Consider the following 26,974-nt stretch of genomic DNA (forward strand, 5'->3'; position numbering starts at 1 on the left):
GATGAGGTGGCTGCTCCATTCTTTCTCTTTGAGGAGGGATGTTTGAAGGCTATGTAAATATTCATTCCTTCATTCCCTAACTTATGCTCCATGAACAGATATGCCACCCAAAAGGACTCTTTGGTCAAACACGTTTAGAACCCTGCCTGTGCGAGTTTCACAATGGACATGAGCCTATTAAAGAGAATTCCACCAGGAAAGGACTTGTTTAACTCAGAGCTGCCTCTATTTGTTTTGTGTGGATATATAAGAAATATTTTCACCTACTAAGGAACTGGTGCTCCTCTCTTATGAAGAAAGCCTTATGTAACAGCCCAATGCAACACTTCCCAAGCTGGTGCTGAGAGAGAACCATGTTCTGGGAAAGCTAACAGGTGTGTCCCCCACAAAAGATTTCATACCTCCCATGAATTTGTTTATTTGTTCAAACCAAGTTGCACAGCTTTCCTTTTTTATGTTATCTCAGCCGTTAGCATTAAATCTGTTCTCTGAGCAATTTCCTCCCCAATAACATTTGGAAAACATTGTCCTAAAGAAGTCACTTTGCCCTCACAGTAAAAAGACAGGCTCAGGACGTTGTCCCTTAGACTCTCAGTGTATCCTGATGAGCCCCCACAGTGCTCTCATCAGTAGCAGCAAAAGCTTTGCTTCTCCTTAAGAACAGAAGCTATTCCCTCTCAGCTGGTGAGAGCTAACATGTTCTCTGTTTTGCTGTGGCCACCAGAAAGCACAAAGCCAACTTGGAACTTCACCTATGGCAACCAAGGGATCTTATAACCTGCAAATCTGCCTCCATTTTTCTCTTCTGGTTTTTAGAGTCTATTCTATTCTATTACAATTTCCCCTGCTCCTGAAGATGTATGTGTGTGAATCAATGTGCGCGATATATAAATCAATTAAATCACACTAACAAGTCAGTGTAACAATAACTTCATTTCCCTTTTTTTCGACAGGGTATTAGCTGGTAGGAAAGAGAAATGTGGACAGAAGTCAGCAACACCTGTCAGGTCTTCCACCATATCCTTTGCACAAGATGAGGAAATAGAGATGTCAGGTAGGTGGATTTGTACTTTTTTGACTAAAGAACAAGACAACTATCAACCTGGAAGGAAGGTTCTGCCTGCAGGACATGGGCGCTTCTCCCTGTGTTCCCAAGCTCTCCTGTGCCTGCTCCGCTGTAAAATCATCCCATGGAACTGTATTCTGTGAGCCCCTCGAGATTTTTCTTTTTATTTATGATTCCTCAGTGACCAGAACGGTATTACAAGTAGGTGTCACATATCTGGCATATGGATTTTTCAGTGAGTGCTAAAAGGCTGTCTGTCTTTGGCTCTGTCCAATGCACCATTTTTATCTATGACCTAGGTCCGTGGTCGGCAAACCGCGGCTTGCGAGCCACATGCGGCTCTTTGGCCCCTTGAGTGTGGCTCTTCCTAAGCCTTAGGAGTACCCTAATCAAGTTAATAACAATGTACCTACCTATATAGTTTAAGTTTAAAAAATTTGGCTCTCAAAAGAAATTTCAACCGTTGTACTGTTGATTTTTGGCTCTGTTGACTAATGAGTTTGCCGACCACTGGCCTAGGTGAAAACAAGCATATCAATTTTAGAGGTACATGAAGCTGGGAAATACAACAACCGTGTTAGAAGAAAGAGCCCAAAAATGTATTGGTACCTTGGAAAGATGGGCCAAAGTTATCAATATGAAGTAATAAAATAAGATCCTGTACTTGGGCCCAAAACATAACTACAAAAGCACAAGTTGAGATTTTGGTCTTAGGATTTTTCTAAGCTTTTGTGGGTTCCTTGAGAATAATAAAGATGAAAATAAACAAATGTTATTAGAAACTCTATGAATCAAAGTACAGCCACGTGCCACTGAAGGATGGGAATATGTTCTTAAGGAATGTGTCGCTAGGCAATTTCATCATTGAGCAAACATCACAGAGCGCACTTACACAAACCGGGATGGTATGGCCCCCTACACGCCCAGGCTACGTGGTACAGCCTATTGCTTCCAGGCTCCAAGCCTGCACAGTCTGTTACTATACAAAACAACCTAAGATTAAATCAAGCACAAGAGAAAATGATGCAATCAAGAAACTCAGTAAACTGGAGATGTATGAGCCATCCTGTCTTACAGCAAATCTTTTTTTTTTTAATGAGTAGCAAGAGTGCACTCTAAAATAACAAGAAGTATAGCACAGTAAATACATAAGCTAGTAACAGAATTATGTACTGTACATACTTATATGTGCTACACTTTTATACAGCTGGCAGTGCAGGTTTGTTTACACTAGCACCACCACAACACATAATATTCTGCGACAGCTAAAATGTCATCAGCAATATGAACATTTCAGCTCCATTATAATCTTATTGGGACCACGGCTGTATATTGATTGGTCCATTTTTGACTGAAACATTGAATCATAAGGGGATTCAATCATTAGCTAGGTGGTTTTGCTGCAGGATTTGAATGTTAAGTACAATTCTACCTACAGTAGGAATATTTTTCAAAGTTACTGTATACAAAAGGACATACAAAAGTTGGTCTAATTATAGCAGTACTCCCTATACTTGACTGTATAGTATATAGGAAAAAGGAGGAGGGTGTATGACAGTGCTAATGTAAGCAATTCACAAAATATTACATGGTCAGTTCTGAGCACTGTATTTACAGAAGGGCACTGACAGAGCTAAAGCTGATTATTATAGAAGGGACTGAGAAACTCTACCAGACAACAGGAAAGAATACCAATGTTTAGCAGGGAGAAAAAGACTCAGGTGAAACATGGCAGATGTTTCAAAGGCGTGTAGGACGAATTAGAATTGTTATATAAAACCTCAAAGCAAATTAGAATTAAATATGTAAAGATCAATTTAGACTTAACATGAGAATTTACCAACATTATAAGTAGAAACTCAGAAGCTATCCAATACCTTATCAGATCATAAGGGGATTCAATCATTAGCTAGGTGGTTTTGCTGCAGGATTTGAATGTTAAGTGCAATTCTACCTACAGTAGGAATATTTTTCAAAGTTACTGTATACAAAAGGACATACAAAAGTTGGTCTAATTATAGCAGTACTCCCTTATTCATGGTTTTGCTTTCTGTGGTTTTAATGACCCACAGTTAATCTTGATCTGAAATATTAAATGGAAACTTGTAGAAATAACAATTCAGAAGAGCAACTGTTTATTATAAAGAGTTTAATATAATTTGCCATGTCACAGGGGCTTTAAAAGGGCAATGGTCCTTTTGAGGCCACCCCTCCCTGTATGGACTCCATCATCCCTACCCGTTCACTCCAACAGTTACCTCCTTCTCTGCATCATCAGATTTTCTCCTTTGAATTCCTCCTACCAGCCTATTTCTCTCCAGCAGAAAAAACCCTCTCGTCACCAATTCCCTCTTTACTATTTTCTTTACAAAAAATACTCCATTGAGTTAATTACTGTGAGGATCAAATAAAGCATGAGAAGGATGATGAACTGTAAAACACTAAACAAATGTTTATCTGAGTATATGAAGCACTAGAGAAGTACATACTTGGGGAAACCTAATCAACTTAAGTATTACTCATTTTTAATTATATGAATGTAAATATAGACAAAATAGGAAGTTCAGAATGAAAATATTTAGAGATAAACCTGAACCCAGTAACATCTGAGTTTCCTAAAGTTCGACTCAGGAAAAAAGGACAAAAGACCTTTTTTTCCCCTTTCCTTTTTGTTTGTTTGATAAATGTTTTTCTAATGCTAGAGAAATGTATCACAAAATAGAATAAATCCTACCCAGCTAAAATTCTGAATAACAATGATGAAATTATGATTGCTAATATCTATTGAGTTATGTGCAGTGAACTGTTCAACATAGACATACAAATGCTCATTTAATCCTCTTAGTAATTTTATCACCTCCATTTTGCAGATAGGGAAATGAGGCACAAAGGGGTTAGTTAGATGACTTGTCGGAGATTACACTCCAAGTAAGTGGCAGAGCAGAGACTTCAACTTAGGAGTCTACACCGGTTTCTTCTCAATTCAGTTTTTTTAAATTTTGCTTTCTTAACTTTTTATTTCTCAAGTCCTCCACACCTACAAAATAGTGTTAAATTAAATATTCATCTACTGAGTTCAAAAGAAAGCAATTTCCAAAACTGAGGAGCAGAAATGCAGCAGGTGAAAGCTTTACGACATTACTATTGTAGACTTAAGGTCAACTCTATTCCCTTTCCTTTCAGGACCTAACTACATCTGGTTTCAGAAGAGATGGTCAAAATAAAAACAGCTGTTATATATACTGACCAGGATATGATCCACTCGGTCTCTTTTCTTTCTTCCAAATTTCATCATTTTCTGCCAATCTGTTTTGTGGTTTGGCTCCTTTTTAAAACTAAACAACTTGAGTACTTCGGTTGCTATGAAGTTCTGTAAAAATAAGAGGAATGAATAAAACACAAAGTTTCTGAGATTCCATGCTTATAATAATGCAGCAAACAGATTTATGCTAAAAATGTAACATGTATAATAAAGAGTATACAAATTCCTTCCACTTACAGTTCCACTTAGCAATTTGAAGAGAAAAGCATTCCAAAAGCTCAGACTTTATTCACTTAAAGAATTTTTGTTTTTACACAACATAAAAAAGTAAAACCCACTGATGAATCTGTAAAGAAAAATCACTTTAGAGGTTCCCAACCCAAGAACCACCATTAGCTGACTTCAAGCTGGCAAAAGTAGTTAAGAAAGCAGTAAATAGAGAGAGAAACTAAGATGGCGGCATAGATAAACACCGGGAAATTGCTGCTTCCCACAACAATCGATAAATGCATCAAAAACACAAGGTGGACACCATCCAGAACTACAGGAGGGCTGGCTGAGTGTAAATTCTACAACTAGAAGGAAAGAAAAGCACCCTGCGAGCGGGAGGAGCTGCGGAGGTGGAGTGCAGAGGTACGGGGGCTCGCGCGCGGAAAGGGTAAAGGGTCTGGCACCTGAGGACGCGGCTGTCTTTTTTAATCCGGAGGGAGACACAAGCTCACCACGGCTCTGAAATCTGGTTCCGGGAAGTCTCTGGGGACCCAGGACTCATACGGGGAGATACTGGACTGTCTGGCAGCGGGCGAGCTTGAGAGCGGCTTTCCCTCAGAGGTGCTTGCAGCCATTGCCGGGACACTGGGACTCGCGACTCCTTAGGGCAGGGCTGAGGCTCCGCCATAGCTGCTTTCTCCGCCCTTTGATTTCTTGAGACCCCGCCCCGCCCAGGCTGCGGCAGAGGCTTTTGCATATGAATGCCCCCGCCATTTGCAACCTGTAATTACCTAACCACAGCCAGGCCAGATAGACCCAGAGCTTCCAAGAGAAGGCCCAAGGCCCCACAGCGGCTTGCATTCCTACACAGCTGAGCATCATCAGGGCACTTCCAAACTCCAAAAAAAAGGAAGGGGAATCTGCAGTTCTCTTCGTAGTTCCTGCGGTGTAACCTCAGGCAGAGGCTAAATTAGCACCTCCTTAGATCCAAGAGCCACTGTACCCAGTGGTCAGAGGGGAACCATCCAGATCACAACTCCTCAGATCCATAAGGGACACACTCAGGGTGCAGTCTCAGTGAGCACCAAAGCCCCACTGAAGCAAGTCTTGCCCCAGAAGGGTGTCTCCAGCACAGAAGTTCTCCCACTGCAGACACAGCTGATTCTCACAGCCAGTTGGCCTGGAGGTCAATTCCTCCCAGTGATCCTACAACAACCAAGGCATAGCTACAACAAGACTGTGCACAAAGCCCACGAGGGGGTGCACCAAGAGTGTCCACCTCAGGTAACTGGGGAGGCTGAGCCACTGGGCCCTACAGGACACCTAGCACACAAAGCCACTCTATCAACACAGGGAAGCAGCCAAAATGCGGAGACAAAGAAACAGGTCACAAATGGCAGAAATGGAGGAAAGCAAACGACTGGATATAGAGTTCAAGGCCACGTTTATAAGGTTTTTCAAGAATTTTATGGAAACCGCCGATAAATTTAATGAGTCCCTCAATAAGTATAGTGAGACCATGGAGGACATGAAAAAGGACCAACTAGAAATTAAGCATACACTGACTGAAATAAAGAATAATATACGGAGATCCAACAGCAGACAAGAGGATCCCAAAAATCAAGTCAAAGATTTGAAATACAAAGAAACAAAAAATACCCAACTGAAAAAGAAAAAAGAAAAGAGATTCCAAAAATATGAAGATAGTGTAAGGAGCCTCTGGGACAACTTCAAGCGTACCAACATCAGAATTATAGGGGTACCAGAAGAAGAGAGAGGGCAAGATATTGAAAACCTATTTGAAGAAATAATGACAGAAAACTTCCCCCACCTAGTGAAAGAAATAGACTTCCAAGGCCAGGAAGCGCAGAGAACCCCAAACAAAAGGAATCCAAGGAGGACCACACCAAGACACATCATAATTAAAATGCCAAGAGCAAAAGACAAAGAGAGAATCTTAAAAGCAGCAAGAGAAAGACAGTCAGTTACCTACAAGGGAGTACCCATACGACTGTCAGCTGATTTCTCAACAGAAACCATGCAGGCCAGAAGGGAGTGGCAAGAAATATTCAAAGTGATGAATAGCATGAACCTGCAACCAAGATTACTTTATCCAGCAAAGCTATCATTCAGAATAGAAGGTCAGAGAAAGAGCTTCACGGATAAGAAAAAGCTAAAGGAGTTCATCACCACCAAACCAGCATTATATGAAATGCTGAAAGGTATTCTTTAAGAAGAGGAAGAAGAAAAAGGAACTCTTACCATTTGCCACAGCATGGATGGAACTGGAGAGCGGATAAATACCACATGATCTCACTCATTTGTGGAATATAATGAACAACATAAACTGATGAACAAGGACTGATCCAGAGACGGAGAGGCATTGATTGGACTGTTGGGCTTTGGAGGGAGGGTAGGGGAGGGTGGGGGTAAGGGGGAAAGATCAACCAAAGGACTTACATGCAGGCATATAGGCCTAACCAATGGACACGGACAACGGGGGGGGTGGGGTGAGGGCATGAGCGGGGGGGGGGGGGGGGGTAGAGGGTAACGTGGGGACAAGGACACATATGTAATATCTTAATCAATAAAAATATATTAAAAAAAAAAAAAAGAAAGCAGTAAATAAATCTCTGACCCTAAAAAATCCAACATAAATTTGGGAGCAATGTCATGTGAGCAAAGTACCAGGCTTTGGCTGGGATAGTTTATTTTGAAGTATCAAGATTCAGTTAAACTTTAAAAATGTTAATCAACACTTCAGTATGAGAAGCCTAATAATTTTACTGCTAGCAACATTAGGACTATCATCTTTTTAAAACTTTATGAAATGTTATTTCAATATTAAAATTAGTGGGAAGCATCATTGTGAAATATATTAATATACACACTCTGATACTGCTTATATATATCATGTATCTTGTGTTATTTTCAACTTATTTGTTGTTATTAATAAAATAATTTTTATTTTTATTACTTTTTAAGTATATTTAAGGTCTATTAAATACATATTTAAGTCTATATATTATTACTTATTAAAAAACAATGTTCTTAATGGAGGAATTGGCGCACTTATGAATCAGAATCATTTTAAATGATTCTCAAACTACAATTGTGCTCCCCAAACTCCACTACTCCCTGCCTAAACACACACACATTCAAGGATGTATAAACTGTGGAAGGCTGAAAAAAATGAAGTACACTAGTGTTTTGAGAAAGCTCTCCAGGTGGTTCTGATATCCCTCAAAGTTGAAAATCATTTTAAAAGTTTCTTTTCTTTAAATTAATCAAATTTATCTTCAAAACCCACCCCCCCTTTTTTTGCTACTTACCTTAATCTAAGCAGAGGCTAGAAAACTTTTTCTGTAAAGGACCAGATTATAAATATTTTAGCAGGAAAGTAGCCCTACAGACAATATGTCAACAAATGGATGTGGCTATTATCCAATAAAGCTTTATTCATAAAAACAGGTGGTGGGTTGGATTTGGCCTGTGGGCCATAGTTTGCCTACCCTGATATAAGCATATATCTTAAAACCCCTGTCAGTGCAAATATTTTCAAAAGCTTTCCATAGTCAATAATATTGTCTGATACATTTAAAAGTTCCTAAGAGAGCAGATCTTAAAAGTCTGTATCACAAGGAAAAATATTGTAACTATGTGTGATAACAACCAGACTTATTATGGTGACTTTTTCATAATATACACAAATATTGAATCACTATGTTGTACATCTGAAACTAGTATGTCAATTATATCTCAAATTAAAAAAGACTGTTGTTTAGGCAATGCCATCACATTATATACCGGGGTAATGTATATGAACAGTATTAATGTATTTTGATAGTTCACATATACTCCTGGATGATGTAAGAAAATACACCATTAAGATGAGTAACTAGATGAGCAGGTATGCTCTCTGGAAAAAGAAAAGCTTTTTATCATCAACTAAGTTTAGAAAACAACTCTAGAGCCTTGCTCCTCAGAGTGGTTCTGGAATCAATAGCATCAATGTCACTTGAGAGCTTGATAGAAATGCAGAATTTCAGGTCCTATTCCAGACCTACTGAGTAGGAATCTCCATTTTAACAAAATGCCCAGATGGTTTATATTTTTTATATTTTTATTGTGTTTTTTTTTAATTGATTTTTTACAGAGAGGAAGAGAGAGGAATAGAGAGTTAGAAACATCGATGAGAGAGAAACATCGATTAGCTGCCTCCTGCACACCTCTACTGGGGATGTGCCCACAAGCAAGGTACATGCCCTTGACCAGAATCGAACCTGGCACCCTTCAGTCCGCAGGCTGACTCTCTATCCACTGAGCCAAACCAGTCAGAGCTGCCCAGATGGTTTTTATGCACACTTAAATCTGAGAGGCACTGCACTGAAAATATCACCTTTGCTAAATTAAAGAAACATGTAAATAGGCAGAGAGTTTCCACCAATGCAACTTTAAAGTTGGTTTGATGGGAGTCCTTGTAGCTTCAGTCACTTCATCTTTTCAGGGGCTTCTTAGATAATAAAGTATTTTTTATATATCATATTACTATCCCACATATTTCAAAACCACATTACCAATTTGAAACCTCCAAAATGGAAATCAAATATGGAAAGGTAACATCTATGTGTCTAGGGCGGACATGTTTGATATATGATATGTTTTCAGATGTACTTCTAGAATATTACACTTATCTCTAAATTACCAAAAAATCATCAAAAATGCCTAAGAGATGCAATAATTTATCTCTCTGAGAATTTCCTAATTTTTTCTTAGACATTATAAATTGTATATATATAGGAAATGACTTTTAAAAGTTATGTTTTGTTGCCCTGGCCAGTTCCTCAGTGGTTAGAGTGTCAGTCCTCGGACTGAAGGGTCCCAGGTTTGATCCTGGTCAAGGGCATGTACCTCGATTGCAGGCTCGACCCCCGGCCCTGGTTGGGTGGGTGCAGGAAGCAACCAATCGATGTGTCTCTCTCACATTGATGTTTCTCTCTCTCTGTCTTTATTGCTCCCTTTCCACTCTCCCTAAAAATCAATGAAAAAATATCCTCCAGCGAGAATAAAAATTAAAAGTTATGTTTTGTTTTGCAAATCTTGAGGATTCAGGATTCCCTCTTGTCCCCTTCCTTTCCACTGTTCATGTTTTCAATGAATCAAGTATTTACTGAATACCCAGTATGGAACAGGCTCTGAGGACAGAAAGGTGACTAAGACAGGGAGTACCTGTTTTTACAGCATGTATAGATCTGTATAAGTGAACAGCATTCAAAAAGGAGATACTCTATAGTTTGCAGTTTACCTTGATTTCATCAAGGTTATTTGGATTTTTCACTCGTCGGAAATAATTAGAGTTGATTCTGCATGGCTTCATCCAGACAGGTTGATTCAAGTTGGGATCCTCAGCAAATATTTCCTCAAAAATCTCTTTTGTTAAATCAAAAACCGCCTTGATAGAGAAAAAATAAAATAAAATGGCTAAGAACCCAAATTTCAGACAAGAGGGAAGTTTAAAGTTAGAATTATCCTTCCAAGTTACATACCTGTTTGTAGACCCTTTTACTAGTGCTTTCTATATCGAGACCCTTACTGGCACAGCCAAGCAGCTTTGCAGGAATACTGATGCTATGAAGATCATGACCTAACTCTTTCCATTTCCAAAGTTCCTCTGCGGCACTGTGCACAAGGACTTCTACTTCCTCTGCAGTATGTGGGACTGCCAAAAGTGTATCACATGGCTTTTGGGGAGGTCTTTTAGGTTCTGCCATTAGAGGTACAATTGCTTCTTCTGCTTTGTTTTTTTGGATCTTGTGAGAAGAGCTCAAACCAAAATCTTCATCAAACCAGTCTTGATCATCTCCTAATGCGCTCAGGAACTCACGGCTGATCTCAAGTTCAGCAAGTCTCTTAGCAAGCTCTTCCTGTCCACTAGCACCAAATACTGGACTCTCCTGCAGAAACGGCACATTCAAATAGAACACCTTTTAGTGACCTCAGATCACTTAAGGTGTTTTGTTTTTTTTTAAAGACAAAGCAAATATATTATTTGTATATTTACTATATCTCTAATAAATAAGCAAAACAAAAACTATATGGTGGTTACTAATTTAAGGAAAAAACTATCCTGTTTCATAATTCTGTTTACATAAGCTGAATTTTTATAAAATATTGATTAGTTTTTGTTTCCTTTTGGTATCATTATTATTCTGTTTCTATAGAACTGTCTGGTTTCTGAGATTTGGAAATGGGATAGGAAATTTCTCACCTTAGTGATTATTTGGCTCAAATTATTCAAAATCATTACTTTTGTTCAACTGTCCATGGACAACCCAACAAGTTGATGGTCTGAGTAGATGCCATAGTGGATATAATTCAATTTTACCAGAATCAGTATCATAACTGGTAATCTTTGCAGAACAACTATGACTGAGGAGATATGGGGACAAATAAATTCATAGGCAAAAAAGAACTGGGTTGAGAACCACTGTAAAGCTCCATGGGAAATCTGTTCAATGAATCTGAAAGGGAATCTACCTAATCTGTGGGCAGTACTCAAGAGTTGTCAATCCAACATAAACCTGTCAGTGTTTGTGACAACCCTATAGTGACCACTCATGACATAACAGAGGACAATTATACTTGACAGAAAAACAGTTAAAGGCCTTTAAAAACTAGTACACCGATCTTCATCTAATAAATAACCTGCCACACACAAAATCTGAATTAAAATGCATGACATTTCTTCTAGGCAAAATACTTACAGGTCTGGGACACATATCTGGAGAAGAAATCTCCTCTTTTTCATCATCCAATTCAGACCTTAAGAAGTCACCTGGAACACTTGGTGATTGTTCCTCAAGATTTGGAGATAGGCCTTGGGGTGGTACTTTCTTTTGATCATCAAGAAACTCCTGATTGCTAAGGTGAATTTTCTCATTCCTGGCTTTTTTAATTTGTTGTAGCTGACTGACTGTGTCTGTCACAAAGACTTTTAGTAAACTGTCTGTTAGTAAGCTGACTGTTTCTAGTTGTTGCTTTGATTTTTTTTCCTCACTTACTGATGACCTCAGCTGGGCTTCCAACTGGTTCTTTTCTCTGGTTAAAAGATCCAGAAGTGGGGTAGAAAGTTTTTCTGAAACCTCGGGATACAGGTTCTCGTCCTTTTCTGTAATCTGCTGTTGCTTCTTTAATTCTTCAGAAAAGGTATTGTCTAAAGTATCGTCTTCTACAGCAATGGAAACATCTTCTGTGGCACCAGAAACAAGGTCTTTGTTTTCCTTTGAAGAAATCAGTGAATCCACTGGAGATTGCTGGTGAACATGGGCTTCAAGTACCTCAGAAATGTCCTGTAAATGGTCTGTTTCTATTTTAAGGCTTCTATCAACTGAGGCTTCAATATTGTGCACACCAGGTAAAGATTTTTCATATAAATATTCAACTGCATCCTTTTCTCTATCAAATGTGGGACCCTCTGCATCTTTTTGTTCTTGATTATTGTATTGATATTGTTCATCTGAGTAACAGTCTTCTTCTTCATTTATGTCTACATAGTCTTCAAAGTTTTCTGGAATTTGAGATATTTTTTGTGGAGGAGCAAAAATACCATGCTTCTCTTTGCACACAAAGTACACAATGCCATCATATGTTCCATTGTTATTTCCTTCAGGTTTATCCAACTCCACTCCAGCCCAAAATCCTTTAGCAAAACTAGTCACACCTTTGAATCGAAGAGTTCCCGGCTGAACATTGCCAATCAATACCCTATCACCAATGTGGAAATCAAGTAACTCATCTGCAACAGGAACTGAGGTCAAAGAAGAACATTCAGTAACCCCCTGTTCATGCTCCACATCACTGCGCTCCTTACTTTTCATGAGCTCAGTAGGAGACTTGAGTTCTAACAGCCTTTCAGAGTGGATATTGCTATGAATAGAAAGGCTTTTCTCACTGAGGCACTCACTGATTTCACCATCAGTACCAAAGCTGTTGGCTTCACTTTTAGAGCTTCTTGTTGGCTGTAACCTATCTCTGCAAGACTGAGTGTCTCTCCTGAGTGACAACAATGACGTTACCTCAAAGTTACCTTTGCACAATTCAGCTGAAATGTCTTTCTTGACAGAAGACACTTCAAAATCTTCAGAGTATGATATCTCTTTAGGAGCAAGAAGATGTTCTGACAAAGACAAGTCTCTTTCCTTTATATTCTTTTGTTGAAGAATGCCTCTTTCTGATTGGATGTTTTGACTATGATCCATATCTTGATCTGATTGTCTCTCTCTCAATTCTTTTTTATCAAGGTCCTCAATGGCTAAGCTAACTAAGTCTTTCTGAACATTTACAGCATCTAAAGAAAGATCTTTCCTTGAAAGAATTTCAGATGAATCTCCTTGTTCCAGGTCTAGTTTCAGTAAGACATCAGACTTCCTAGATTGTTTAAAATAGGCTTCTTCAACTGTACTCTCCTCTAACTCTGCGTATTTTACTTCTTGTATTTCTGAGTTTTGACTAGCTTCTTCTTCAACCTTGGCACCTGGCACATCCAGAATTCTATTAGGGGCATTTAATTCTTTGGGAGGAGGTAATGAAGGTATATTTTCTATAGAATCTCCAGATTCTGCTCCGATTTTCCTTGATGATCTAAGAATTGGTGACGAAGTCTGAAAATGCTCTTCTATTCGACTGTCCAATTCAATCACTCTCCTGGCATAAGCAGATAAAGACCTTTCTGACACTGATCTCTCAGAACCTGCCAATGCAGCATCTAAAAGGAAAGAAAATCACATAAAAATTATTTAATCACAATTTCTCAATTTCTGGAACCAATGTTTAAATAAAAGCCAAATCTTAGTTAATAAACACTTTGGTCAATAAATCTGACCTGTTTTGGTACAATATAAGGTAAGTTTTTCCTTTAAGAGAATATACTGTACCAACAATAGATATTTAAAATGACTGAAAATTTAAAGTTGGAATAATTTCTTACTATCCTAACTTATAAAGTGAAAAAAAAAAAGGATCTAAGTTTATGGAGGCATTGATCTGCATGATCATTCTCAAATAATGCAAAAACAGAATTTTGTGACAAATACTATATGTTATATACTATATTTGTCTCTCACTCAAATATATATACTTCTAAAAGAATGAATTTTCCTGAGGATTTTAACTAAGCTTTTGAATATAAAAAGTGGAAAGAAAAAAGATAAACTATTTCTGCAAATATAACACTTTAAGAGCTAAAATAGCAAAATAAGAAGAAAATAAGTAAGATCAGATGTGCTAACAAACCAAGAATTAAAATTTGAATTCAAATAGCTATTTCACCGTTGTTACAAGGTAAGGTTTTTATGCCTGTTTTATTTCCTCATTGACTAATACTTTATTTTTAATAATTCTTATCTTTCTTTGTATTAAATAGAAAAAATATATTATATATAACAATTTATACTGAGAAATAGTATAAATTGAAAATATACAGAAACAGAAACAGAATCTGACTAAGGAAGAATTTAGAGATGCTGATGATACACTCAGCCATTTTATTTTATTTACTTTTTTATTTTTTCAAATATATTTTATTGATGTTTTTTACAGAAAGGAAGGGAGAGGGATAGTTAGAAACATCAATGAGAGAGAAACATCGATCAGCTGCCTCCTACACACCCCCCACTGAGGATGTGCTCGCAACCAAGGTACATGCCCTTGACCGGAATCGAACCTGGGACCCTTGAGTTCACAGGCCGACTCTCTATCCATTGAGCCAAACCGGTCAGGGCAACTCAACCATTTTAGATTAATGTCTCTATGCCTCAGATTTTAATCATAAATTTGGAACAATAAAGACAGATTCATATAACTGATGCATAATCAAGAAACCACTTAAAAGTATAAAAGTAACTTAAAATATTAAATAATCTATTATCTTTAAGAAATTTAATTAAAAAAGCTGAAAGGGAGAATTGTGTAGGCATTAGTATAAATCCTCAGTCAATGTAGCAACAGTGTCTTTTTTTTTTCTAGTTACATACCAACATGCTCAGCAATAGACTCCAGGGATCCTCTGGAACGTTCTGAGTCCGTTAGTGATTTCCAATTCTTTGCTGTTTCAGATCTGAAGTAGAAATTAATGAACAGTAATAAATGTAAGGCTGATACTATAATAACTAATAACAGAGCAGTCAATTCTTAGAAGACCACTTCTTTCTTCTTATCCACAGGGGTATTTCCAACCTTTGCCACTTTCATCAAGCCTATGTCTGACCCTCATCACTCTCAGTAGATGATCTTGCCTCTTTTAATGAGAAAAACAGGCCATCAGCATGAACTTTTTTGTCTTCAACCTTTAACCTACAAATTTATCTATAATCACAGCCATTCCAACCGCCTTTCCTCTTGGATGTAGGAAAGAAAAAGGTGTGTCTCTCATACTTGTTCAAAGCTAATTGTTCAAACCTCATTCTGCCCCAAATCACACACATTTCCACAGCCTCATTGATGATACTCCTCAATTATCCAATCTTTTTCCTAGTCTTTAGTCCTTCATTCTGGAAATTTCCCCCCTCAACTTATAAGTATGCCTAAAGACTCAAAAAAATCCCCCCCCTTAATTCTTCTTTCCTCCACCTCATGCTACTGTCTCTCTTTTGGCTTCTAATCCTGCCTGTTATAATGTTCTTAAACGTTGCTATTTTATTATATTTAGTACTTGGTATTCTCTCTGAATGCATACCTTCTTTGGGGTATGTTGCTATATTTAATGGCTTCAGCCACCGTCTATATGCTGCTCATCCCCACGTATCTAACCCTGACATCTTTCCTGGATAATCCCACTTATGAATTACAGGCAACTCAAAACTAACATTTTAAAACCAAATCATGAACTTCTCACAAAAAGATACCTGAGGATTATAGCTTTTAGGTTAATGAAACCTTGACCCAACCAACTACTTAAGAGAAACCTGGAAATTATCCTAGATTTCCCCTGCGTCCCTATCAGTCAAGTCCTCTTCTTAAATATTCCTGAAATCTGTCTCCTATTTCTCTATTCTTATTACTGCTGATTATTTGAGGCCTGGCTTAGACTACTTTCTCCCTACTTCTAGGCTTATTCCTTCTATCTTTCCTTCATATTATAGTCAGAAAGATCTCTCCACACACAAATATGATTGTATCAATCTCTGATAAAAATCCTTCAGTAGCTTGATTAATAAAACTCTAAAACCATTCAATAGTATATTATGTAGAAATTAAAATAAAATTTACAGTTTATAATGAAAAAAAAATATATGTAACAAAAATACACAAAAATCCAAGCATAAAAAATCCTAGAAAGAAATATATCTAATTGTTGACATTTAGATTTTTGGGAAACCTAGGTACGATATAATTTAAACATTTTTTATTGTTTTCCTGAATATTCTAATAATAATAATAACTAATACATAGTGCTAATTATGTGCTAGGCCCTATTCTAAGTTAAGTATTTTAACCCTCATAACACGTTCATTAGTAAGGTGTTATTACAGGAATATAAATCTCTATTAAAAAACTGAAGCACAACCCTGGCCAGTGTGGCTCATTTGGTTGGAGCGTCATCCTGTACACCAAAAGGTGGCAGGTTCAATTCCCAATCAGGGCACATACCCAGGTGCAGTTCAATCCCACTGAGGCACATGTGGAAGGCAACTGATCAGTGTTTCTCACATCGATGTTTCTCTCTCTCTCTCTTCCTCTAAAAATTAATAAAAAAAATTTTTTAAAATTAAAAAAACAAAAACAAAAACAAAAACTGAAGCACAGAGAGGTTAAATAACTTGACCAAAGTTGAAGAGCTAGCTGGTACTGGAGCCAAGATTCAAACTCAGGTAATGTTAATTTAATTGTAATGAGTCTGTATTACTTTTGTAACAAAGAAAAAAAACTTCCAAAATATTTTTTTAAACCTAAAAGGCTTTAGATCTAAAAATAAATAGGAACTACTAAAAATGAATATAAAGTTATCACAATTTTTCTTTGTTTTTCTAGTTGCTTCTCACTCCAGCAAAATGTTATGTTCAGCTTCTATTATATGCTTCTGGTCATTCATAAATACCCTTCTCTCTGAAATGTCCATTTCCCAGTCCCACTGACTGCCTAAGCCCTAGTCATTGTTCACAATTTAGTTTGAATATTATAACCTCACTTTTTTATATGCCATACTAGAGGTCTGGTGCATGAAAATTCATGCACTTGGGTGGGGGGGGGGGAATGTCCTGGACTCTCGTGCAGTCCAGGAGCTCTTGGGGGATGTCCGACTGATGGCTTAGCTGCGGAGGCGGGAGAAGCTCCTGCCACCACTGCTGCGCTCACCAGCCATCAAACCAACTTGTGGCTGAGTGGTGCTCCCCCAGTGGGAGTGCACTGACCACCAGGAGGCAGCTCCAGCACCGCCCCCCATCACCCTGCCGCCGCCGCCCCCCGCTGACCGGTCGTTCTGCTGGTCGGTCGATCTGCATATTAGGCTTTTATTATGTAGGATAGGATTATGCATTCCTATGTTGCTATTCAGTTTCTTCTGTATATGCATTTACTGGTTGCATAGTATTCTATCCTGAAAAGGACCAAAATTTATTGGGCTATCCACTCATTTTTGGACATAAAGATTGCCTCCAATGTTTTATTACTATAAAGGATATTGTGATAAACAATATTCTTTCAAATAGAGATTTCTGGTAGCCCATATTTTCTCAAGCTAGATTTCCCAAAGTGGAATTATTGAGTCAAAAGTTACAAATTTTTGCCCTACCCGGCTCAGTGGATAGAGCGTTGACCTGCAGACTGAAGGGCCCCACGTTCAATTCTGGTCAAGGGCACATGCCCAGGTTGCGGGCTTGATCCCCAGGAGGGGGCGTGCAGGAGGCAGCCGATCAATGATTCTCTCTCATCATTGATGTTTCTATCTCTCTCAACTTCTCCCTTCCTCTCTGAAATCAATAAAAAAATATATATTTTTTAAAAGTTACAATTTTTTTTTTTTACTTTTGAAACATTGCCAAATTGTTTTTCAAAAGGTCTATACAAACTTACAGTGCTAAGATTAGCAATATTAGAGAATACTATTTTCGTTGCACCTATCAGATTTCAGGATTCAAACTATATTTTAAAGTCTGTACCTTATTATAAATTTGATTTTTAATTATATCATATATAATAATTTTACTTCAGTGAAACTAAAAATATAAACCAATATTTTTACTATTACAATTTCACAGTTACTTAAGATAGCTTCTACTAAAAGTCTTCCCTTATTCTTTTCTCAAACAAGGCAGAATATAGAGAAGTTATCAAAAATTTCTACCTGTGTAGTGGAAGGGGCTTGATCTTGGGTTTTTCAGAAGCTGAGGAGAGCGTTTTAATCTGAGGCTTGGCTGTTGGTGATGTTTCCAAATCTCGGCTAAGCTCGGCTTCAGTTTTCTTAATGAATTCATCATATGACTAAGTTTAGGAAAATCAGAGGAGTCACTATACAGAATTTTAAAAACTATTTTAAATTATAAAATAGTGCATTTTATAAAATATAAAACAGTAAAATGTAAAAATCTTTCTCCCAGCATCAGTATCGCTCCTGAGATGTCTAGCAACAGTTATTTGTAAAACCTTCTTGAAATAGTCTATGTATAAGCAAGACGTAGAATTGTAATCCTAATATCAATTAGGAAATGATAAAGTCTCAATCTGTAGAATCTTAATACTTATAAAGCAATAATTCAGGCCCTGCCACATTAAAAAACTTCTTTAGCTGATGTAATTATTCTTTAAAGGATGGCCTTATACTTCCCATGGACTTTTAAAGAAGTTAGCCAGTATGCTGAGTTTCGATGGCAGTATGCTTAAGAGGAAGCACTTACTAGAAATACACATCCTGAAGAGAAAGGTGTGGTTGGGAGTGGGATAGCTCCGAATCGCAGAGAATGTTTCCTAGTTAGTAGCCATTCTGTAAATAAAACTTCCATCATTTATAATTCTAATCTGTATGAAATCTAAGGCAAGCTCTTCACATATTAGATTTCTCCTTAATTTTCAAAGCTAAAAGCCCTAGTTTTACAACTCTTACTATCCATATTATCTTCCTTTGAAGTCTTAATGTTTTAATAAAGTAACTTCTGGTATTAAACATATACTACAGCTAGATTATTTAGCTCACTAGGTATATATGAGGATGAGGATGTCTTAGATCTGAAAGTGATACTTATATACTCAGTAAATCTGTGATCAAATAAAATCCAAAAGGCTCCTTTCAAAATGTGAATCGCTATGATTATATATTTCTCCATTATATACTATACTTTGAAAACCTAAACACAGAACTTTCTTTGGTCTTTATTCAAACCATTTAGTAAAATGCTGACTAAAATAGATTCTTACGCACTTCTCTAGAGATCTTTCTGGCGAACATATCCATTAATGAACATTGTTGAGCAATGCTATTCAGTTTAATAGATTTCATTTCGCTTTCAATGGCTCATTACCTATAGTAATGCTTTTAAATCCTGGGGCCCACCCTAGACCAATTAAATCAAAATCTCTAGGAGTGAGACTGGATATTTGTATTTTTCAAAAAGCTCCTCAGTTAATTCCAATATGTAGTCGGATTGAAGACTACTGACCCACAGGATGAAGTCCAAACTCATCAGTCTGATTTCTAAGGTCCTGAACATGATTCTTATATTTAAATTTGGTTTCTCACTACTTTCCAACATGAACTTCCCAGTATGGCCATAGTATCTTAACCACTTTTTCTTAATTCTACACATCTGTGAATTTCAATCCCAGTCCCTAATCCCACTGTGTAACTGTGTAACTGTATAAATGTTTATTTTTTGTAGGTCTGCTAGCAGGCCATTTTCCAGGTGGAAGATAGTGTAGTGTAACAGTAAGGACACAGGATTTAGAATTAGATCTAGATTAAAACCCTAGCTTTACCACATTTAAACTATGTGTCCCTGGATATCATTAACCTCACTGAAACTCAGTTTCCTCATCTGCAAAACAGGGATAGCAATATTCACACTTCGTTTCTTTGAGAATAAATGAAAAATACATATAAAGTAATTAGCTGACTTCTGGGCACATAAACAGGGACTTGAATATTTGATAAATTTAATTACAAAATGTAGGACAAACACATGTTTGGTGTTACCAAGAGGAAAATTAAAAGGACAGAAATTTTGGCTAAACCTAACGAAGAGCATTCTAATACCTAGACCACCTCGAGTCCAACAATGAAGCCAACTGCCTTGATAATCTGAAATTTCCTTTTACTAGAAGTGTTTGGGTAGAAGCTGAATGATCTTCTCTGGTGATGCCACGAGAAGGGATTCTTGTGATGAGTAGGAAGTTCCAACCAATTCTATAATGAACACTAGGCTGGCACAATGTATGCAAGCACTAGAGAAGCAACCAGAGGCAGGGATATTGAAGAGGCTAGGCACACAGTAGAAGCAAGAGGTCAAATACTGCCAAATAGTCTGATGACAGTCGGAATAGGAAGGGACAAGAAGCTTTATAAAAGGGAATCAATGGCATCTGGTGACTGAATGGGTAGGAGAAAACAGAATGAGGAAGCTATCAAAATCAGGTTTCCAGCCCACAGAATCAGGGAAGGCTGCTAGCTTTTGGGAGAAAAGTCAAGTTTAGAGTTATTTAGGAACTATCCAAATAGTACAAAGAGCCATACTAATAAATTGTGTGGCATGAAACATCATTCTTCTAACAATAAAAAACAAATTTCTTTAGGCAGTAACAGCCTGGCAAGTTGCTCAGTGGTTAGAGTGTTGGCCCAGACAAGTGGTTGCAGAATCAATTCCCAGTCAAGGGCATGTACCTGGGTTGCAGGATTCCCACCCCCATTGGTCAGGGCATGTGCAGGAGGCAGCCAATAGATGTGCCTCTCACATCAATGTTTCTCTTTCTCTCTCCCCCCTCCTCCCTAGCTCTTTCTAAAAAAAATTTAAAAATCAATGGAAAAGGGCAGTAATAATTCCAATAGCTAGAATTATTTACCTAATGGTTCTTTGCTTAAGAGAGCATGGTTAGTAATCTTTCTTTCATGGGTGTTTAATCTTTCTTATTCAGAAAAAAACCTTATTATAATACTTAAATTCATTTTAATATTTATTTTAATACTATTATTGTATTTACTATTTTAATTTAATATTTAATGTCGTGTTAATAAGCAAGAGTTTGTTTAGATGGCCTCAGATTTTTATTTTCAGAGTTAGAATAAAATGTGATATCAAGTAATACTGAAAAATCCTAATTCATTAATTTGTTAATATATTAAAAACATCTGAGGCATCACATCTGCATTAGCCCTGACATTATAAACACCTTCCCCCCATGTCTAACCTCTAACTGTTTGATCAGGCTGGCTTCCTGGGCTTTCAGTCTTTCCTTCTGCCTTTTTTTCTGTTCCTTCTTCAACTGGTCCACAACTGATTTTCTTTTCCGCAGCTCATCTTTTAGAGCTCTGATCCTACCTTCAATGTCACTCTGGTCAGACGTAGTTTCTGAAAGAGATACAAAATCTTTTATTTAATTTTAACTGAAAAATAGTTAACTAAATAACTACTAATGAAAAGCAGCAATGTAATATTCCATTTAAACAAAGCCAGTCTAGAAACTAATACAAAATAATATTAAGTAAATGGTAATTGAAAAATAAATCTTAAAAAAAAGGCAAAGTCAACCTAACATTTAAAAATAAGAAATTTGAGCTTCTGAAAAAGAATGTATTAGTGATTTGTTATCCTGCTTCATCACCTCCCATCTCTCCTCATGGTCATCATTAATTCATTCAAGAAACATTTAATAACTACCTACCATATGCAATGCAAAGGACCTGCTAGGTTCTGTTGCTACAACTGTTAACAAAATATAGACTCTCCTTTCCAGGAGTCTGTATTCTAGGAGGGGAGACCTGCTGGGTAACATTTGGTTACAACTGATGTGCTGTCTGGTGTAACAAGTGGAAGCACAAGCACAATAGGAACATATAAGGATTCCTGACACAGAAAAAAATACTATAAATGCCTGATGAATAAATGACGCCCGTTAACACCAGATAACCTAAGTTTTTCATATTTAGTGTAATTGGGGATATAATTAATTATCAATGAAAAGCCAAGAACTATGAAATTTAATCCTGGCAAGAAAAAAGGCTTATGGCAAATGCAACAAAGGATAACATCATACCAACATATGGTTAGACAAAGCTTATTAAGAACATTCAAGTATGGTACAAAGTAAAAAACTCTTCTTTATTAGTCTTACCTGACTGTGTCATAGATATTGACTCATCTGACCAACTGTAACTGGGTTGATGGGACTTGACAGGTGGACGACATTGCCCTCCAATCTTATAACTTCCTTTGCTGGACTCCAGCTTTGACACAGACGTGCAGCTTTTGGGAGGTGACTGTGCAAACAGAAAAACTAAATGAGAACTGGTCTATGATATAGTTGTAAATTCTATTTAAAACTCCAGATATTAACCAGTTACAAATATTATTTACAAAGAATTTTAAATAACTCTATGACTTAAAAAATGAAAAAAAAACACTATAAACTTTACAAAAGATAAGGCGTCAATTTTTTAAAGGAACAGAAAAAAAGTTATAGAAAAACATACTTTAAAAGATGTTTATAATGAACTAGTAATAATTATTGTATAAGTGATATTATCTGTTACTCTTTTTAATTTAAAACATACTAAATTGGGGTGGTACAGCTATCTCTTCAACATAGTGATTTTGTTTCCTTTGGACATCTACCCAGAAGTGTAAATGTTGTATCATATGGCAGTTCTCCATCAACAAATAGATGGTATATCATGTATGATGACATGGATAGACCCTGAGGGCATTATGCTAAGTGAAATTAAGTCAGAGAGAGAGAAAAACACTACATGATCTCACTTGTATGTGAAATCTATAAAAACCCCACAAACTCACAGAAAAAATAGATCAGATTTGTAGTTACCAAGAGATGGATGATGGGGAATGAAAGTATTGAGTGAAGGTGGTCAAAGATATGAACTTCTAGTTATAAGATAAATAAATACTGGGGATGTAATGTGGCACATGATGACTGTAGTTAACACGGCTGTGTGGTATACTTGAAAGTTAATGCCCTAGCTGGTTTGGCTCGGTGGATAAAGTGTCAGTCTGCAGACTGAAGGTCCTGGGTTCAATTCTGGTCAAGGGCACATGCCTTGATTGCAGGCTCCTTCCTCAGCCCCGATCAGGGTGTGTGTGAGAGGCAGCCAGTCGATGTGCCTCTCTCACATTGATGTTTCCCTCTTTCTCTCCCTCTCCTTTCCACTTTCTCTAAAAATCAATGTAGAAATATCCTTGGGTAAGGACTAACAAACAAACAAAAAAGACAGTAGATCCTAAAAATTCTCAGAACAAGGAAAATGAATTTTTTGGTAACTATATGAAGTGATGGATATCAACTTAATGTGGCAATCATTTCATAATATATGTGTGTCAAGTCGTTCTATGCTACACACCTTATACTTATACAGTGTTATATGTCAATTATATCATCATTTTATTAATGAAAAAAATTAAATACTAACTATGTACTACTTGTACTGAAGGAAGGAAGAGAGGGAAGGAAGAAGGGAAGCAAACAGAGCATAAGAAGACTGCCCACAAGAGATTACTAAGGACATACTTTCTACCTTGATGTCAACTGGAAGTAAGAAAGCCTGATCTGATTCCTTGCTGTCAATCACGTCCTATCCCTATGACTCTGGGCAAGTTTCCTAGCCTGCTAAGCTTCAGGGTGAGCACTGTGAGGTTAACCACATAAGACATTCAGCATACTACCTGGCCCTTGGTAACTAAATACTCAATAAATATTATTTTTATTATAAAAATCACTTTAAGGTACACTAATTTTGATTTTCTGTATATATTTTCTTGTGAGAAAACAACACATTTTTAGTATTCGATCAGATAGTGGCTATCCTGAACCTCAATAAGGATGCTAGATAAAATCTAATCAATTTATAGCAAGTGATAAATAAGACTGTGTAAAAAGGCATAGTTTGGTTGCAAATTCCTGGAAGGTAGGAATCATGTAACAAGTAAATTATATGTACAATAAGCCCATTTAGAGATAATAACCAAGAAATCACTAATATGAAAATGTCATTAAAATCTTTTTACAACCTGCCCTAGCTGGTTTGGCTCGGTGCATAGAGCACTGGACTGCAGACCGAAGGGTCCCAGGTTCGATTCCAGTCAAGGGCACATGCCTGGGTTGTGGGCTCAGTCCCCGGTTGGGGGTGTGCAGGAGGCAGCCGATCAGTGATTCTCTCTCATCATTGATGTTTCTATCTCTCTCTCCCTCTCCCTTCCTCTCTGAAATCAATAAAAATATTTTAAAAAAAATCTTTTTACAACCTAAAAGCTCTGTTTTCAAGTATGTGCACAAAGCATTGGAATATTTTGCAACATAACATGGGATGGGCTCTTCATTGGATAAAAAAAAATGATATCTATCATCTAAATTTTTCAGATGTTGTCACACACATGAATCTGACTGATTTTCCAACAGGGAAATGCTATTCTTTCTTCACATCCACAATAAACATACACTTTAACAAAGTATATTCCATTCTGAATTTAGGTGAATTACTTTTAAAAACATAGACAGGCTTTCACAATGTTTGTGTCCATTTAATATTTGATATCTTTAGGTTAATTCCTTTATATACTTTATAAACTCAAGCTAAAAAGAAAAAGAGTTAAGTCTGTAGCTTAAATTTTTACCAGCTAAATTTTATTTATGAAGTATAGAATTAAGAACAATGTGGAAAACATTTCTTATTCTAAAACTGACCACTATTCTAATTTAGAATCAATAACCATTTCAGATCCTGCCTTAAAACGATGAAAACTTACTTTTATTCTGACTATGAGTTTATAGAGCAGTTATAAACTACATTATAGAGCAGTTATAAGCTACATTTCAGAAAAGACACACTGTTTAAGCTCTTATTGTTTCTATTATTGCGACAAAACAGATTTTAATAACTTGTGATATTCCCACATATTCTTTCCTATACCCTCAATATTAACAGACTTAATAGCATATAATTTTATAACTGTCACTAAAGCAAAAGGTCAGATATTTATAAATTTTTAGAAGTCAATGAAAAGCTTTATTTTTGCTCAAATGTCATATACTATGTTAGTTATGATAGTTGATACTGTCATTAGCAACAAGACTATAACTGTTAATAATACACCTTTTAGACAGTTTTTTCCTAAAGCTTTAAGATATCCTATATAATAAAAGGCTAATATGCAAATTGACTGAACGGCAGAATGACGGGTCGCTATGACACACACTGACCACCAGGAGGCAGACACTCAACGCAGGAGCTGCCCCCTGGTGGTCAGTGCGCTCCCACAAGGGGAGTGATGCTCAGCCAAAAGCCTGGCTCATGGCTGGCGAGTGCAGCAACAGTGGCAGGAGCCTTTCCCGCTGCAGCGGCAGAGCTAAGGATGTCCAACTGATGGCTTAGGCCCGCTCCCCACCATGGGGAATGGGCCTAAGCCGTCAGTCAGACATACCCCAAGGGTTCCTGGGCTGCGAGAGGGCACAGGCCAGACTGAGGGTCTCCCCCTCACCATCGTAAGTGCACTAATTTTGTGCACTGGGCCTCTAGTAAATATATATTAACTTACATGTTTACTAGGAGAAGTAGAAGATTCCAGTTCTTGTGAAAAAACCATGTCTTCAGTAAGTATACTGTGATCTGGACTACCAGGCTGCTTCTGAACTATGGACTCAGAAGGTCTATATTCAACAGCAGAGCTGCCTAATTCTTCTGGAATAGAGCTTTCACTGTGCAGATGAGAGTAGGAAAGTACTGGAGATTCCGCCTCACTTGCTATTTCTAGAAAGAGAGGGTGAAAACAAAAAAAAAGTACACAATCTTGGTCAAGGGAAATATTCCACTGTTATACTTTATTTTTAGCATAATTTCATTAGTTGTATTTAAATATAAGTTTTTAGCCCTATCATTTAATGAATCACATTTACTATAAAGTCTATTAGTCTAATTAAGAATTTTGGCCCACGCACACTGAGAGATTATATATAACATATAATCAGCAATGACAGTTACTGACACCCTCAGTGTTTGTGAAGATGAAGAGCAATTACAACTATTATATTCATTGGTTCAATAACTTTGGAAGACTATTTGGTAGAATTTTGAAAAGATGAAAACTCTATGATCAGCAAATCCACTCCTAGGTATACATCCTAGAGAAATCTTGCATATAAACCACAGGAGATATATACGTGGTCATTAGCAGGATTGTTATAATGGTCAAAAACTGGAAGAAATGCAAATGTCTATTGACAGTAAAAAGAATATATTATGATATATTTATACAATGAAAAGCTACATAGCAATAAAAATGAGTAAAGTATGGCTTATGCACCAATGGAGATACACTCTGAACTTAAATTAGCACTTTCAGAATCTGTAGCACTGTCTTGCCCCTGGAATTTCCTGTCTACTGTGGCCTGTGCTCTTTCTAAGAAAACAGAAATATGTTTGACACTAGACAGAAAATGCTTTTATTTTTAACTTTCACCCAAGGGTATGCTTTTTTTAAACTGATTTTTAGAGAGAAAGGAAGGGAGAAGAGAGAGAACGAGAGAAAGAGAAAGAGAGAGAGAGAAACATGGATTGGCTGTCCCATGTACACACCCAGACTAGGGCTAGAACCAACCCGCAACCTAGGTATGTGCCCTGACTGGGAATCAAATCACAATCTTTTGGTGCATGGGATGATGCTCCAATCAACTGAACCACCCAGTCAGGGCTAAACAGAAAATACTTGACATTATCTACATATATAAAAGCCTAAGTGACCGTTACAACCAGTCAACTGAACAATCAGTCAACATTACGCGCACTGACCACTGGTGGGCAGATGTTCAACACAGGAGCTGCTCCCTGGTGGTCAGTGCACTCCCACAGCCAACCTCCTGCAGCCAGCCAACCTCCTGCAGTCTCTGGCCCTGGCCAGCCGGCCCGGATCAGCCCTGACTGGGACTGGGCGAGACAGCTCCGATCAGCCCCGATCGCTCGCCAGGCCAAGGGACCCCACCTGTGCATGAATTCGCGCACCGGGCCTCTAGTATTATATAATCTTAAGAATGGCAATTGTTTTCCTTCTTTGTATCTACAGATAAAATGTCCCACAAAAATTTGGTTATATTATACTTTGGGGTCAGTAATGCTAACATTTGATATACTGAATTCAAAACCCCACTTAAGATTTTGGGCTTAATATCTGTAAAATAACTTTATTTAACACTAGAGGCCCAATGCACGAAATTTGTGCAAGGGGCTCAGCCCC

General features: G+C 37.3%; 1 protein-coding gene across 6 annotated transcripts in view; it reads right to left on the reverse strand.

Moving 5' to 3' along the window:
* Nucleotides 1-26,974, reverse strand: part of CEP350 (centrosomal protein 350) — a 124,564-nt gene that overhangs the window by 5,071 nt on the left and 92,519 nt on the right. For all 6 annotated transcript variants that reach the window (XM_036344490.1, XM_036344492.1, XM_036344487.1 and 3 more), the window contains 9 exons: nt 25,283-25,494; nt 21,852-21,996; nt 20,928-21,088; nt 17,878-18,014; nt 14,570-14,652; nt 11,303-13,302; nt 10,085-10,492; nt 9,844-9,990; nt 4,314-4,436 (listed from right to left, as the gene is read on the reverse strand). In XM_036344490.1, the coding sequence (XP_036200383.1) occupies nt 4,314-4,436; nt 9,844-9,990; nt 10,085-10,492; nt 11,303-13,302; nt 14,570-14,652; nt 17,878-18,014; nt 20,928-21,088; nt 21,852-21,996; nt 25,283-25,494 (3,416 nt within the window). The remainder of the gene's footprint in view (nt 1-4,313; nt 4,437-9,843; nt 9,991-10,084; nt 10,493-11,302; nt 13,303-14,569; nt 14,653-17,877; nt 18,015-20,927; nt 21,089-21,851; nt 21,997-25,282; nt 25,495-26,974) is intronic.

Source organism: Myotis myotis, unplaced genomic scaffold (genome assembly GCF_014108235.1).
Source record: "Myotis myotis isolate mMyoMyo1 unplaced genomic scaffold, mMyoMyo1.p scaffold_m19_p_18, whole genome shotgun sequence".
Lineage (NCBI taxonomy): Eukaryota > Metazoa > Chordata > Mammalia > Chiroptera > Vespertilionidae > Myotis > Myotis myotis.